The 14,134-nt window shown below is 44.4% G+C and overlaps 1 protein-coding gene across 1 annotated transcript in view; it reads left to right on the forward strand.

Moving 5' to 3' along the window:
• The first annotated feature begins 362 nt into the window (after positions 1-362).
• Positions 363-14,134, forward strand: part of MYBPC3 (myosin binding protein C, cardiac) — a 112,965-nt gene continuing 99,193 nt past the window's right edge. Inside the window, exon 1 of the mRNA XM_018562127.1 lies at positions 363-450. Within this exon, the coding sequence (XP_018417629.1) occupies positions 426-450 (25 nt within the window). The 5' untranslated portion in view covers positions 363-425. The remainder of the gene's footprint in view (positions 451-14,134) is intronic.

Below are 14,134 nucleotides of genomic sequence, written 5' to 3' on the forward strand. Positions count from 1 at the left end.
GAATGAGAACGGTGCCAGGAATTTATGAGCGTTATAAACCTAACCTAAGTGCTGATGTGAAACCCATCATGCCAGCCTTGGCCAGGACAGTGGTCCTCATGTAGGCCAGAAGCACTCTAGACAGCACAAAACCATTTGGTGGGGGGGGACCAGAGGGCAAACTTCAAGGCACTGGCAGCTTGGCTATATATATCCCAGCTGATATATCCTGTCAAGTGAGGTCTGCTGCTGAGAAGGTGACAGGACTGTGTGACAACAGGAGTGAGCGAGGGAGGGGTGGAGCACATTGGGTTTCTCTCTATCTCACTTTTTTAAAGGGGGTCTGTAAATCTCAGTAGGCTCATTCCAGCCTGTGCTACGGACTAGAGTGGTACTGCTTAGCTCATTGACCTCTTTCTGGGTGGTTGTGTCCAGGCTGAGCAAGGATGCCCGAGCCTGCAAAGAAAACAGGTACATGGGACAAGCGGGGAAGTGTCTGTGTAATTTACGAAGAGGACATTCAGAAATATCGACCGTGGAATTAAACTACCTGGGACATTTCGGGATGGGCACTCATAGTGGACTTTGATGAGTCACCTTCAAATGACATTGGGGCATGGTGCGGATAGATATCCCAGGGCTGGGTTAGAGAAATCAGATTATATTTAATGGACTGTCACATTCCTGCGTATTTCATTACAGCAGCTGTGCCAGCCTCAGCTATTTGACACGTATATGTGTACATTGAGGGCTGTAGAATTAATGTGTTATTATAAGCATCATTTTATATTCCTATCTTCTCAGGGATTAGCTACTAGGATTAGATAAATGGTCTAAGGGTAAGGGAAGAGTTAGGACATAGAGTGCGTAGGATGGATGGGGTGCATTTGTTACTAAGCATCTATTGAAGAGCCGAATCAAAGTTAGAAACAGATGAGCACAGCTCTTTTTATTTAAATCCTTTATTTGCAGAAGAAGCAAAGTATTTCTCTTCTGCTATTATAAAAATAAAATAAAAATCTTGCAAATGTTTAAATTTAGACACTAAACTCAGGAGTTTGACCTTAAAAATGCATTCAAGTACCTTAACTATTAACAGAAATGTATTTTATTTGTGTATCACTCAGCTGTAGATCCTCAAATCATCTCTGAATTGCTGCTGACACTGTCCTTCCTTCTGGAGGGTGGCTACCTTTTTTCCCCATGGTCCCTGTGTGTGTTGTAAAGTAGTCACCGCTCCAAGCCCACACCTGTGGTGGACTACAATCTCAGTAGAAATTAGTAAACTAAACATGAGATTGTTGTCCATCACAGGAGTGAGCATGGAGTCGTGGCTACTTTACAACACACACAGGGACCATGGGGAACAAAAGTATGCACCCTGCAGAAGGAAGCACAGTGTCAGCACCATTTCAGAGATGATTTGAGGATCTACAGCTGAGTGATGCACCAATACATTACATACTGTTAATAGTTAAGGTACTTGAATGCATTTTTAAGATTTAACTCCTGAATTTAGTGCCCCATTAAGTTCTACTTTGAGCTTGTAATGCTGATGATACAGCAGAGCAGGCCACTTGACACTTGCTGGCTGTAGAAGGCCATTTGTGACTCCATTGACCATGTAGGGTGATGGACAATTCTAACATATGGCATTCTGAGTGGGTGGTGAATTGGGATATGCAGGGTAAGATAGTAGCATCATATCAAAGCCATAGATAGGTGCTGATGGGCGCCTGGTATGATCGTTCATACCAGCTGTTTGAGTAGATATGCGATGGTATTCGGAAACGGCCTGTACATCGGCACATTATCATCCGAGGAAATCTTACATTTCTCTGCAGATAATCTGCTTAATGTAGGATTAGTGGTCATGGAACTAATAGACCCAGAGGAAGCAAGCTATGTAATTCCCTAACAAAGCTCACTTGGTTCTGATGTAGATTCATCGAAAATTAAATATCAAAAATTGTTTTAAAATTGATTGTAATAACTTTTTCATTGCGGGATCCATTTGAGCTATTCTGTGATGTTTGAAGTGTGTGTTCCGTTTCCCGGTAGCTGTATAGGGAATAGTTTTGTATTCTAGGTCTTTATTTTTTGCACTATAGTCACGTTTACACAAGTGGCTGACTTTTATTGTCCTCTGAAAAACAATGCATGGTGGATCACTTTTTTTGAGCACAGTTTGCAGGCTTTCAGGAGTTTTTTTTTTTTTCCAATCCCAAGGGGGAATTTGACACTGCAATACCAAGCCATGGTCCATACTCCCTTTGGTTGCAATGGTCACATCAGGCAAGCAGCAATGCCTGCCATAAAGTGACATGCTGTGTAAAATGAGCTGCCACCACAAAGCATAGAGACCCACCATGTTAAGTTAAAGATGGGAGGTCGGGGGTGTGTGTAAAAATGCAAACCATCGCCTGTTTTTACTACCGCCCCTTTGCAACCTGTGTGAACAAGGCCCATGGGTTTCCTAGTCTCCCAACTTTTTGATAGGGGAAAGAGTGATGCATTATAGCACAAAGTATGCCGGCAAAGGACACACCCCTGATGCCCCACCCCCTCCCATATACACACACCATAACGAATGATTAAGCAAAAAGTGATTGGTTAATCCCACAAGTGCTTTTTTTCACTATTGCTTTTCCTTTATTCAGGATTTTTCAAAATAACAAATGCCAACAGTTAGAGGCTGGTGACCAAAAAGAGGGATAAATGAGGAAGAAAGGGGGGCAGAGGGATTTGGTTCCAAAAAAAGGGGACAGTCCCTCGAAACAAAGGACCGTTGGGCACAATGGGTTCAAGTTTTTTAAAATGCAAGTGAGTGTAGTGTATAATATTATGAAAGACACAAATGTCATAGATGCTCATTAAATCCTTTACTATGCCTTTTTTTATATAATCTAATTTGTGCGGAAACCTTTCCATTATTTCATTATATCAAATGCAATCAAAAAATGTTTTTAATGGTACGCATGTTTCCTTTCATAGGGCTAAACTGCAAGAGTGATATTTAATGCAAGCCTTTCCTAAAAGAAATACAGAGGCTGCCATTACTGACCCCCTTTGGAGAATGCCGGTTGCCTGGCTGTTATGTTGACCTACCTGCAACAAGTGTGCAGATCAGAAGAGTCAAAGTAATGGCAGAAGTCCTTGTTTTGGGTCAGTGATAGCCAAACAACTAGCATTTTCAGAATGAGAGGTCAGGCAGGCTCCAGGTCTCTCTCAGGAAAAGTTTTCTTTTTGTCTCACACTAGGGGAATATTATTTATTGCTAAATGCTGTTGTTGGTTTTTATGTTTCTCTTTTCCTAGTAAAATGTGAGGTTTGTGGCTTATGTGGACAAGATCAAGATTGATTCATTTCTACCCCCGCGTCTGTACTGCTGTATTGGCACATGTAGGGGAATGGTTAGTGGCTATCACAGCTCAGACAAGATCAAACAGTAGGAAGGTGCAGGGGACAAGCTCTGCGCTTCCTTCTGTCCTAAGTTCCTGCTGAGTTCCTCTGACTGGAACAAGAAGGATTCTATAAGAATGCAATGCCATTATTATGTTACCAATGATATCATTTAGACTCCATTATGTACTGCATGCTCAGCGTTGCTTTTTGGGATTCAGAGAAAGGGAAAGGAAGCTGTTATGAATGTGATTCCACAACCCTCCATCTATTGGGTCTTGGTTGGCATGGCTCTTTAAGAAAGGAATTAATCCATCCGATCCTTCTTGGGTTGACTAGTTCCAGTAATGTGTTAAGTCTGGTATGTTAACCCATACAATGACCTCATTGGTGTCCTGGCAATTCAGTAATCTAGCTCCTATCACTGCCACTCCCACCTGGTCCTATTCCTTAAGCTGCTGCAGCCCTCCGCTGGTTGTACCCACGTTGATCCAACCAACCATTCAATCTTATCATTTTAATAGCTCCAATACCTGAAATAACCATTTGATGCAACACGTTAGGTCATTTTGCTTCCATCAGTCCACCAGCTTTCATTTTCTACAGTTTATTGGAAAAAGTAAACCAAAACTGAAATAAATAATTGAGGAGTCAAGCAATTTGCTCCACATCTTGCAGCAGGAATCCTATGTGAGTTCATACAGATGCCTGTATGTCCATGGCTGTCCTTATGTAATGGTACATGGAACGATTACCTGGAGTTCAGGATAGATGCTTACCACTGGATGCATTCTGTCGGAAATCTTTAAGTGGACAATATCAGTCTAAAACCTTAAAAATGGTCGTGAAAAATTATTGATAATTGCAAAATTCTGAACTTCAACACAAACAACTGGTTGTTGAACAAGCAGATCAAAATATGTATGGCCAACATTTATGTCAATGCTGCATTGTCCATAAATCAATATCAGTTATTATTATAATAATATGTTAGGAATAAAACAGGGAGATCAAGATCCCTTACCACAACTGCAGCATGTGGGCAGAGCTGGGAACTCAGGCGCAGGGATTTCACCACTAGAGTCTCCATAAGATAATTTAAAAAAAAGGTAGTTGAATCAAAAAACTATCATGTACTTATGTGCTTTTTTTGATGAACCAATTGTTTAAGTGGTTTTAGCCCACCGTTCTCAATCCTCTTCCATTACTCTGAACTAGTACTACATACATGATACTGGTTTATAGTGGCAATGCATAAGGCATATGGGTGAAAACCTGGACCGACTGACATTCTAATAATTGCCCTCATGTCCCAAGGGCCAGTGCTGTAAATCATGTGACAGCTGCACGTCAGGTTGGGAAGATGAAAACGTTGGTATTTATGGCTCATGATATACAAGACACAGTAGAGGTTCTATACTAGTATGTTACCAAGCAAGGCAGCTAGGTGAAAGGTTAAAAAAAATTATACTATGTGAACCAGTTTGTAATAACTTTATTAAAAATATACGTAAAGTCAGGCAGAGAGATTGTCCTCTGTGACTGAGGTCAGCTTTGTGGCCTGTTGCTCTCTTTTAGGTGACATCGTAGGCAAAAGAGGTTGCAAAGGGATGGTCGGAAGTATCTATCTTGTTTAATAACTGGCCGAGAAGGCAACGGTGTGCTTGAAAATACTGCAACACTCAGTTCTTTATTTTCTCAGTTCTATAAAATGTTATATTTATACATACATGATGAGAACTAGTGTTACCTACCTGCTGGTGGCCATCTTGGTGATGGACAGCGGCAGAGAGAGGAGAGGGCATGTACCCGGCAGGATAAGGTATGCCACCGGGTCCCCTCCTCTGTCGAGCAACTGTTGGGTTGAATGCCCGACTTTTCAAAGGGATTGACACCAAAATGAATCTGCATACTGACCATAGTGACCATGGCACACCCTCAGGTAGGTCATGTTGTAGGTAGGGTAATCGTCTTCATTTTCAGGTACATATCAGTGGAGCTCTGACTACAAATAAATATATATATATAGCTAAGCACGACATCTAAAGTAAACACATGTTACATCATGTAAACAAACTATAAGGGGGCAATTCATAAAAACTGGTGCAAACAGAATCTGCAGCAGTTGCCCATGGCAACCAATAAGCATCTCTCTTCAATTTATTCAGCTAAGCATTGAAAATGAAACAGGGAAGGTGATTGGTTGCCATGGGTGACTGCTCCAGATTCTGTTTGCTCCAGTTTTCATAAATTCCCTTCAAGGAATGTTAGTGGGCCTTGCTTAAAAAAATCAAGGTCCATTTTTTTAGCTTTATCCCACCACCAAAAAAGAAATGCTTGTTTAAAGTAAAAGAAAGAATTAAAATCGGGAGAAAAAAGTCAAAAAGTCTTACCTTGATTTCCAGCAGGCCGCCATGGGCAAGGGAGGTGTCATTCTCCCAAGATCCTGGGCACGCTGAGGACCTCAAATCACATGAGAATTCACACATGCGAGAACGTGAGAAAGAATTCAATTTCCATCCTATCTTATCATGGTGTACTGAACTTTTGCACTCTCCCCATAGTTTTTCATTATTAGACAGTGACTAACTTATTACAATGTGATGAACTACTGAATATTACAAAGAGAGACATTCAGGGAAGAGGAAATCAAATAAGGGATATCCCTATATAAACCCAATGCAAAGGTCAGATTTCTGGTTTATTTAAAGTTAAAACGAACGCCAAGCAAACAGCTAAACACACATGGGGGGAATTTATCAAAACTGGAGCAGACAGAATCTGGAGCAGTTATCCATGGCAACCAATCAACATCTTTGTTCAGTGTGTTCAGTTAAGATTTGAAAATGAAAGAGAGAAGCTGATTGGTTGCCATGCAAATCTGCTCCAGATTTTGTCTGCTCCAGTTTTGATAAATTCCACACACACAGTGCATTCAGAAAGTATTCAGACCCCCTACACGTTTTTCAATGTTGTTATGTTGCAGCCTGACACTACAGTTGTTTTCTCATTAATCTTCACTCAGTACCCCAGTTGCAGTGGGTTCCGGCCCGATTCTGGCCAGAACACACTGCCATTGAAGTGAATGGCACTGTAGCCACGCCCTCCAGCCGCAATGCGAACGGCCGCACAGGATCGCAAGGCACATTATGCCTGCGGTCCGGTGCGATCAAAATGCTGCAAGCACTATTTTGATTGGACCGGACAGCAGGCATAATGTGCCTTGCGATCCCATGCAGCCGATCGCATTGCGGCCGGAGGGCATGGCTACGGTGCCATTCACTTCAATGGCCCACCACGCCCCCTCCTGCCCTACAAAATAGTGAGCCAGCCGCAATGTGATGCAGTGCGTTCCGGCCAGAATCTGGTGTGAGCGTTCCCTTAATCTCTCTGAGATGTTTCTACACCTTGATCAGAGTCCACCTCTGGTAAAGAAAATGTATTAGACATGATTTAGAAAGGCGCCCACCTCTCTATAGAAGGTCTCGCAGCTGACCATTAATAATGTATCAGCCATGGGGTCCAAGGAACTGCCTGCAGAGCTCAAAGACAGGATTATTGCAAGGCACAGATCTGGGGGAGGTTACAAAAAAAATTCTGCTGCACTGAAGATTCCCAAGAGCACAATGGCCTCCATAATTCTCAAATGTAAGAAGTTTGGCACAACCAGGACTCTTCCAAGAGCTGGTCGCTCTGGCCAAACTGAGCAATCGGGGGAGAAGGGCCTTAGTAAGAGAGGTGACCGAAGACCCGATGGTCACACTGACTGAGCTCCAGAGATCCTGTGTGGAGATGGGACAAAGTTCCAGAAGGAAAACGGTCACTACTGTTTTGGACCTGCTCACAAATTTAGATCGGATCAAAAGGTTCCGTACTTATATCTGCCGCCTGGCCTGATTCAATAGAGTATACTCCCACAGAGAGAAAATGAAAATCACACCAACTCCAATGTGTGTAAAATCACTTCTTTATTATTGTTTCGCCCTCCACCAATCTGACATTTATGGCAGAGTGGCTAAAAACACATGAAAGCCCGCTTGGAATTTGCAAAAAAGCACCTGATGGACTCTCCAGACTGTGAGGAACATGATTCTCTGGTCTGATGAACCCAAGATTGAGACTAGGTTCACACGGATATCACTCAAAACTCAGATTTGCATTGAAGTCAATGGAGGCTGTTCACACCTTCGTGGTGTGTCGCCTGTGGCGCACAAAGATGCAGGAGCTATTTTCGGGCGTTTGTCATGTGGTTTGGGTCCCTTTGATATTGGTTCTCAAAGCACAGTCACGGAAACAAAAACGTGCGACAACCAAGCAGCTCACCAGCTCAAGGTGTGAACCTAGCCTCAACTGTTTGGCCTCAATTCTAAATGTTATGTCTGAAGGAAACAAGGCACTGCTCATCACCTGCCCAACAGTGAAGCATGGTGGTGGCAGTAACAGTGAAGCATGGTGGTGGCAGCCGTGGGGGTGTTTTTCAGCAGCAGGGACTGGGAGACTGGTCAGGGTTGAGGGAAAGCTGAATGGAGCAAAGTACAGAGATATCCTCAATGAAAACCTGTTCTACAGCGCTCAGGACCTCAGACTATCAGAACCTGTACATCAGAGGCTCCCCTTATTATCAGAAGCCTTCATTTCACATCACAAGCACTTCCTTCACATAAGAACTCCCCCTTTCACATCAGAAGACATTCCTTTTACATAAGACGCCCCCTTTCACATCAGAAGCCCCCCTTTAAATCAGCAGACCAAGCCCCCCTTTACATCTTAGTCCCCCTTTTAGCAAAAATTTGACCCAGCAGCGATCCCTCTAAAGCGCAAGTAGCCTGAAGGCATATGTGACAGTATCTACAGGGTTGCTGACTTATGCCATAATACTAATTCTGGAGTTAAATGGATTGTGAAGTGCTGTTGTGAACTTAAACACTGTGAAGGGGTGGATAACATAGTCTGTGCCTCAGCTCTCATATTCCTTCAATAGACTGTTAACCTGCTCACTACTTATTGTCTCCTGCTGGAGCTATACTTATATACTGTCATTTCCTTCAGTAGTCTACTATCAATAAGCATTGCTGAATAGGGTTGCCACCTTTTCTTCAAGCGAAACCCGAACACTCAAGTGGCCCCTATCTTAATTTTGGTTGCCCCTGTCTGCCTAACATCTTGTGTCCGGGTTTCTGCTGCCATGAAACCCGGACAAAGCATTCAAAACCCGAACTGTCCGGGTGAATCCTGGACAGGTGGCAACCCTATTGCTGAACCTGTGTGACTTCCACCTGTGAGGGGTATTGCTATCACAGTCTGTGCCTCTGTTTCCACATCCCTGCTAAAGACTGTTAACTAGTTCAATGCTGATTACCACCTGTCGTAGTTGAAGGTTGAAGTTTTACCAGGGGAGTTACAAACTGCTAGGAAGCATTTCCCGCACACTTGCTGGGACTGGATCGGTTCAGTACCTTTAACCACACAACTGAGTGACTAGAACCTGCTGTAGTGACATAGTGTGAATTGTGTGTTGCGTCTCCTATAAACACTACCGGCCTGTTGCGCCGTGGAAGCAGGTGTGTTGGAGGGATTCGCAATACTCAGTTCACCCAAACTAGATCAGGGGAACCAGGAGACCCTGTAGCACTCACCTACCCCTTCTCCTCTGCCGATACTAAACTCATAGTTGCCCAAGTGGCAGGGAATGATGTGAAGTGATTCCAAACCCTCCATCAAACACTAGATGGAGTATATATGGACATACTGTATCTATTATATAAACGATAAATTTCTTTGTTTCATGGGTGGAAAGCAGAAGCTGTGTTTAGTGTTCATTGTAGTCATCCACAGCTTCCAGCTGACAAAGATGTATGGGCTCGCCCACACCGGAATTCAGCTTTCATATACAGTATATAGTAAAGCTGAACCCGAGATAAGCAAATATTGAATCAATACAAGAGTCATGTATATTGTATTCTTCCTTAAATTTTGGGGAACGTTTGTGCATTTCTTTAAGATGTGTGCAGTAATCCAGTGAGAGAATTTACCTTTGTGATGGAGCTTACTGTAATAAAGACCGGTCACTGCTGCTCTCTCTCCTTATGCATGGTGGCTGGTCTTGTCTCCGCCCCTAAAATGATGAGCTATAAAGTCTTTTAAAGGACAGTTTTTGGTAGTTTTCCACCATTTCAGAGGCACGCACAGTTTTCAGGATTGCCATATTTGCAGGAGTGGAAACGACACATTTTTATGAACTTTAGGTGTTTTTTTTTTCCAGCACTTGACAAAGACAAATACAATAAACCTGATACAACCTATCACACATTGGGGAGAATTTATCAAAACTGGAGCAAACAGGATCTGGTGCAACCAATCAGCTTCTCTCTTTCATTTTCAAAGCTTATCTGAACAAACTGAAGAGAGAAGCTTATTGGTTACTATGGGCAGCTGCTCCAGATTCTGTCTTCTCAGATAAATTCCCCCCAATGTCTTGGAAAAATAGTGCTTGGTAATAGTCGTGCTGCCCTTTCTTGATCATCGGCAGGGTGGTTATGCCCCAAGCTTGCACTGCTGCTTTCCTACAGTCTGAATCATAAAGTTGTAAGGATTACAGAAAGCTAATATAAAGACGGATTTGGGTCCATATACTAGCAAGGCCTCATTCACACTACTAACGGCCGGCCCATACAGATCCGTGCTGCATGCACGTCCGTATCGGGCCGCTTCTGAGAAGGACAGGTATTGCGTGTGATTGCATGCTGCACCCTGTTCTTCTCTATGGGAGTATGCGGCCGTACGCCACCGTACGCTAACCCAAACTGCACGTCCATCCTGTCTGCGTACGAGTACGGACACCCGCACGGACGTGCAGTTCGGGTGAGCGTACGGCGGTGTACGGCCGAGTACTCCTATAGAGAAGAACAGGCTGCTGCGTGCAATTACATGCAGCACCTGTCCTTCCCGGGAGCGGCCGTGCATGCAGCACGGATCTGTACGGGCCGGCTGTTAGTAGTATGAATGAGGCCTACTGGTTAAAACATAATTATGAGTTTGGGATGGACTTGCCTGATTTTTATTGCTTTCTTTGTCTCCGCTTTCTCTTTTTTCCTTTTCCTGGTGACCAATGTGACTGCTATAGAAAGTGATAGGAAATCAAAAAAATTTTGAGTTGTCACCAGAACAGGAGGTGAAGGAAAATCTTCCAGTGGGTAAACCTGCTCAGCTGACAGCTGCCCAAGAGGGGATATCAGTTTACACAAAGTGATTGTTGTGTTCTGCTGGCGTCCAAAGGAGAATAAAGATCTTGCAAAGTAAAATGCAAACCTTCACTTTAAACTTTACCATTTCGTTATATCACATTAAAAAATCACTAGATATGTAAGGGCTCCAAACATTTTAGTTTCACTCTGCATCAATTTTTTTCCAGATTTTAGATTCCAAGTTTGATTTGGTTCATTATTCGGAATTCAGATCAATTTAAATTTGTTTGATTTATGGTTTGGTTTGATCAGAATTTTCCATTTTCGTTTTGGATCAATTTGGATGGGGTTCTTTAATAAAAAATGTACTTTATTTATTTATTTAAAAAAAAACAAAATTTGGGGGGAGGGGGGGGGGATTTGCTTATTTTTGTTCTGTACTAGTCATCTTAGTCTGTACTAGCCCTCTTAGTTCGTACTGGTCATCTTAGTCCGTACTGGTCCTCTTAGTCCATACTGGTCCTCCTAGGGCCGGTTCACACCACAAAGTCAGTGCCCATCTCCCTGCGTTCTGGAGCCGGAGGGGGCATGGTGGTGCATTGAGGTCAATGGCACCACAGCCACGCCCCCCAGTATGCACTAAGTTGACCAGTATAGACTATGAGGACCAGTACAGACTAAGACGTCCAGTACAGAGTAAGAGGACCAGTACAGACTTAGGGCCGGTTCACACCACAAAGTCTGTGTTCCAGAGCGTTAAGGTCGGCTTCGTGCGTTCAGGGGCATTGAAGTCAATGGCACCACAGCCACGCCCCCCGCCCACAGTGTGATCGCTCGCACCTGAACGTGTGGCACATTAGTGCCTGCGTTCCAGTCCAGTGCGATCTGCAAAACTGCTGCAAACACTATTTCTGCAGATAACGCTGAACCGGAATGCAGACACTAATGTGCCACGCGTTTGGGTGAGGGCGATCGCACTGCGGGCGGGGTGTGGCTGCGGTGCCATCGACTTTAATGCCCCTGAACTCAGGAAGCCGGCCTTAACGCTCTGGAATGGAGACTTTGTGGTGTGAACTGGCCCTAAGTCTGTACTGGTCCTCTTACTCTGTACTGGACGTCTTAGTCCGTACTGGTCCTCATAGTCTATACTGGTCAACTTAGTCCGTACTGTTCATCTTAGTCCGTACTGGTCATCTTAGTCCGTACTGGTCATCTTAGTCTGTACTAATCCTCTTACTCCGCACTAGTCATCTTAGTCCGTACTGGTCATCTTAGGCCCCGTTCACATTGAGTGATTTATCGTGCGGTAATTCCCGCGATATCGCGGCAATTTACCGCGCGATATCGCTCTCCAATGCTTCTCAATGGGGCAAAGGGTCCTGCTGTCGCGGGTCGTGTGTCGCTACAGCAGGACCCTTTTTGGAGCGGATTTAGCCGCGATTTAAGCTTGCTCAATGCAAACAGTCGCGCGATATTGCGCACAAAATCTGTGTGAATGGGGCCTTAGTCTGTACTAATCCTCTTACTCCGTACTGGTCATCTTAGTCCGTACTGGTCATCTTTGTCTGTACTGGTCATCTTTGTCTGTACTGGTCATCTTTGTCTGTACTGGTCATCTTTGTCTGTACTGGTCATCTTTGTCTATACTGGTCTTTTTAGTCTGTACTGGTCTTTTTAGTCTGTACTGGTCATCTTAGTCCATATTGGTCCTCTTAGTCCATACTGGTCATCTTATTCCATACTGGTCATTTTAGTCCATACTGGTCATTTTAGTCCATACTGGTCATTTTAGTCCATACTGGTCATTTTAGTCCGTACTGGTCATTTTAGTCCGTACTGGTCATCTTATTCCGTACTACTCCTCTTAGTCCGTACTGACCATCTTTGTCTGTATAGGTTATTAGAATTGGAAATTCAGACAAAATTCAGAAAAAAATTCAGATTTGTTCAAATTCGATGCATGCGAATGTCCAGATTTAAAGAAATTAATCTGAATTTTAAATCAGAACGAAACAAAACTTACATGTCAAAAAATCACACATATGTAATATTTCTTTAATCAAGAGACTTTGACTACTATATTTTGGGGTACATATCTGGGGGTGAACTAATAATACCCTCTTTGCTATCACATAGGGGGCTTGTTAGCCATCTATCTAATAGCAATGAAGTTAAATGTTAAAAAAAACGTAAAAAATTAAAATCACAAATAAAAAAGAAATGAAAAACACAAAAATGTTTTCTGTAAAGTCCCCCACCTCCACGTACATGCACATGCAAATGGAAACACGCATCGGGTGCGCCTACGTTTGAAAACGTGGTATGTATCACCGCGAACCTCAGAGTGAGAGAAATAATGCTAAAATGATGAGCAGTAACAGCTTTTAAATAGGGATGTCCCGATACCATTTTTTTAAGGCCAAGTACAAGTACTTTCCCTCAGCTACTTGCCGATACCAATTACCGATACTTTTTCTTAAAGGAACATGTGACATTTTTTCTAAAACAATACAGACTAATGATTTTTGGACAGTTTCTCACCAGGCTGCGCACAGATGTCACCAGGGCTGCGTTTGTGTCTCACCAGGGCTGCGTTTGTGTCTCACCAGGCTGCGCACAGATGTCACCAGGGCTGCGTTTGTGTCTCACCAGGGCTGCATTTGTGTCTCACCAGGCTGCGCACAGATGTCACCAGGGCTGCGTTTGCGTCTCACCATGCTGCGCACAGATCTCACCAGGGCTGGGCACAGATCTCACCAGGGCTGCGCACAGATCTCACCAGGGCTTGTGTCTCACCAGGGCTGCATTTGTGTCTCACCAGGCTGCGCACAGATGTCACCAGGGCTGCGTTTGCGTCTCACCATGCTGCGCACAGATCTCACCAGGGCTGGGCACAGATCTCACCAGGGCTGCGCACAGATCTCACCAGGGCTGCATTTGCATCTCACCAGGCTGCGTACAGGTGTCAAAAGGGCTGTGTTTGCGTCTCACCAGGGCTGCGCCCAGATCTCACCGGGGGTTCATTTGCTTCTCACCAGGGCTGCGTTTGCATCTCACCAGGTTGCGTACAGATTTCACCAGGGCTGTGTTTGCGTCTCTCACCAGGGCTGCGTACAGATCTCACCAGGGGTGCATTTGCGTCTCACCAGGGCTGCGTTTGCATCTCACCAGGCTGCGTACAGATGTCACCAGGGCTGTGTTTGTGTCTCATCAGGGCTGCGTACAGATCTCACCAGGGGTGCATTTGCGTCTCACCAGGGCTGCGTTTGCATCTCACCAGGGCTGTGTTTGCGTCTCACCAGGGCTGCGTACAGATCTCACCAGGGCTGGGCACAGATCTCACCAGTGCTGGTCACAGATCTCACCAGGGCTGGGCACAGATCTCACCAGGGCTGCGCACAGATCTAACCAGGGGTGCATTTGCGTCTCACCAGGGCTGCGTTTGCATCTTACCAGGCTGCGTACAGATGTCACCAGGGCTCTGTTTGCTTCTCACCAGGGCTGTGCACAGATCTCACCAGGGGTGCATTTGCGTCTCACTAGGGCTGCCTTTGCCTCTGACCAGGGCT

This window comes from Nanorana parkeri, unplaced genomic scaffold (assembly GCF_000935625.1).
Source record: "Nanorana parkeri isolate BGI_ZX_2015 unplaced genomic scaffold, ASM93562v1 scaffold562, whole genome shotgun sequence".
In the NCBI taxonomy this organism is placed as follows: domain Eukaryota; kingdom Metazoa; phylum Chordata; class Amphibia; order Anura; family Dicroglossidae; genus Nanorana; species Nanorana parkeri.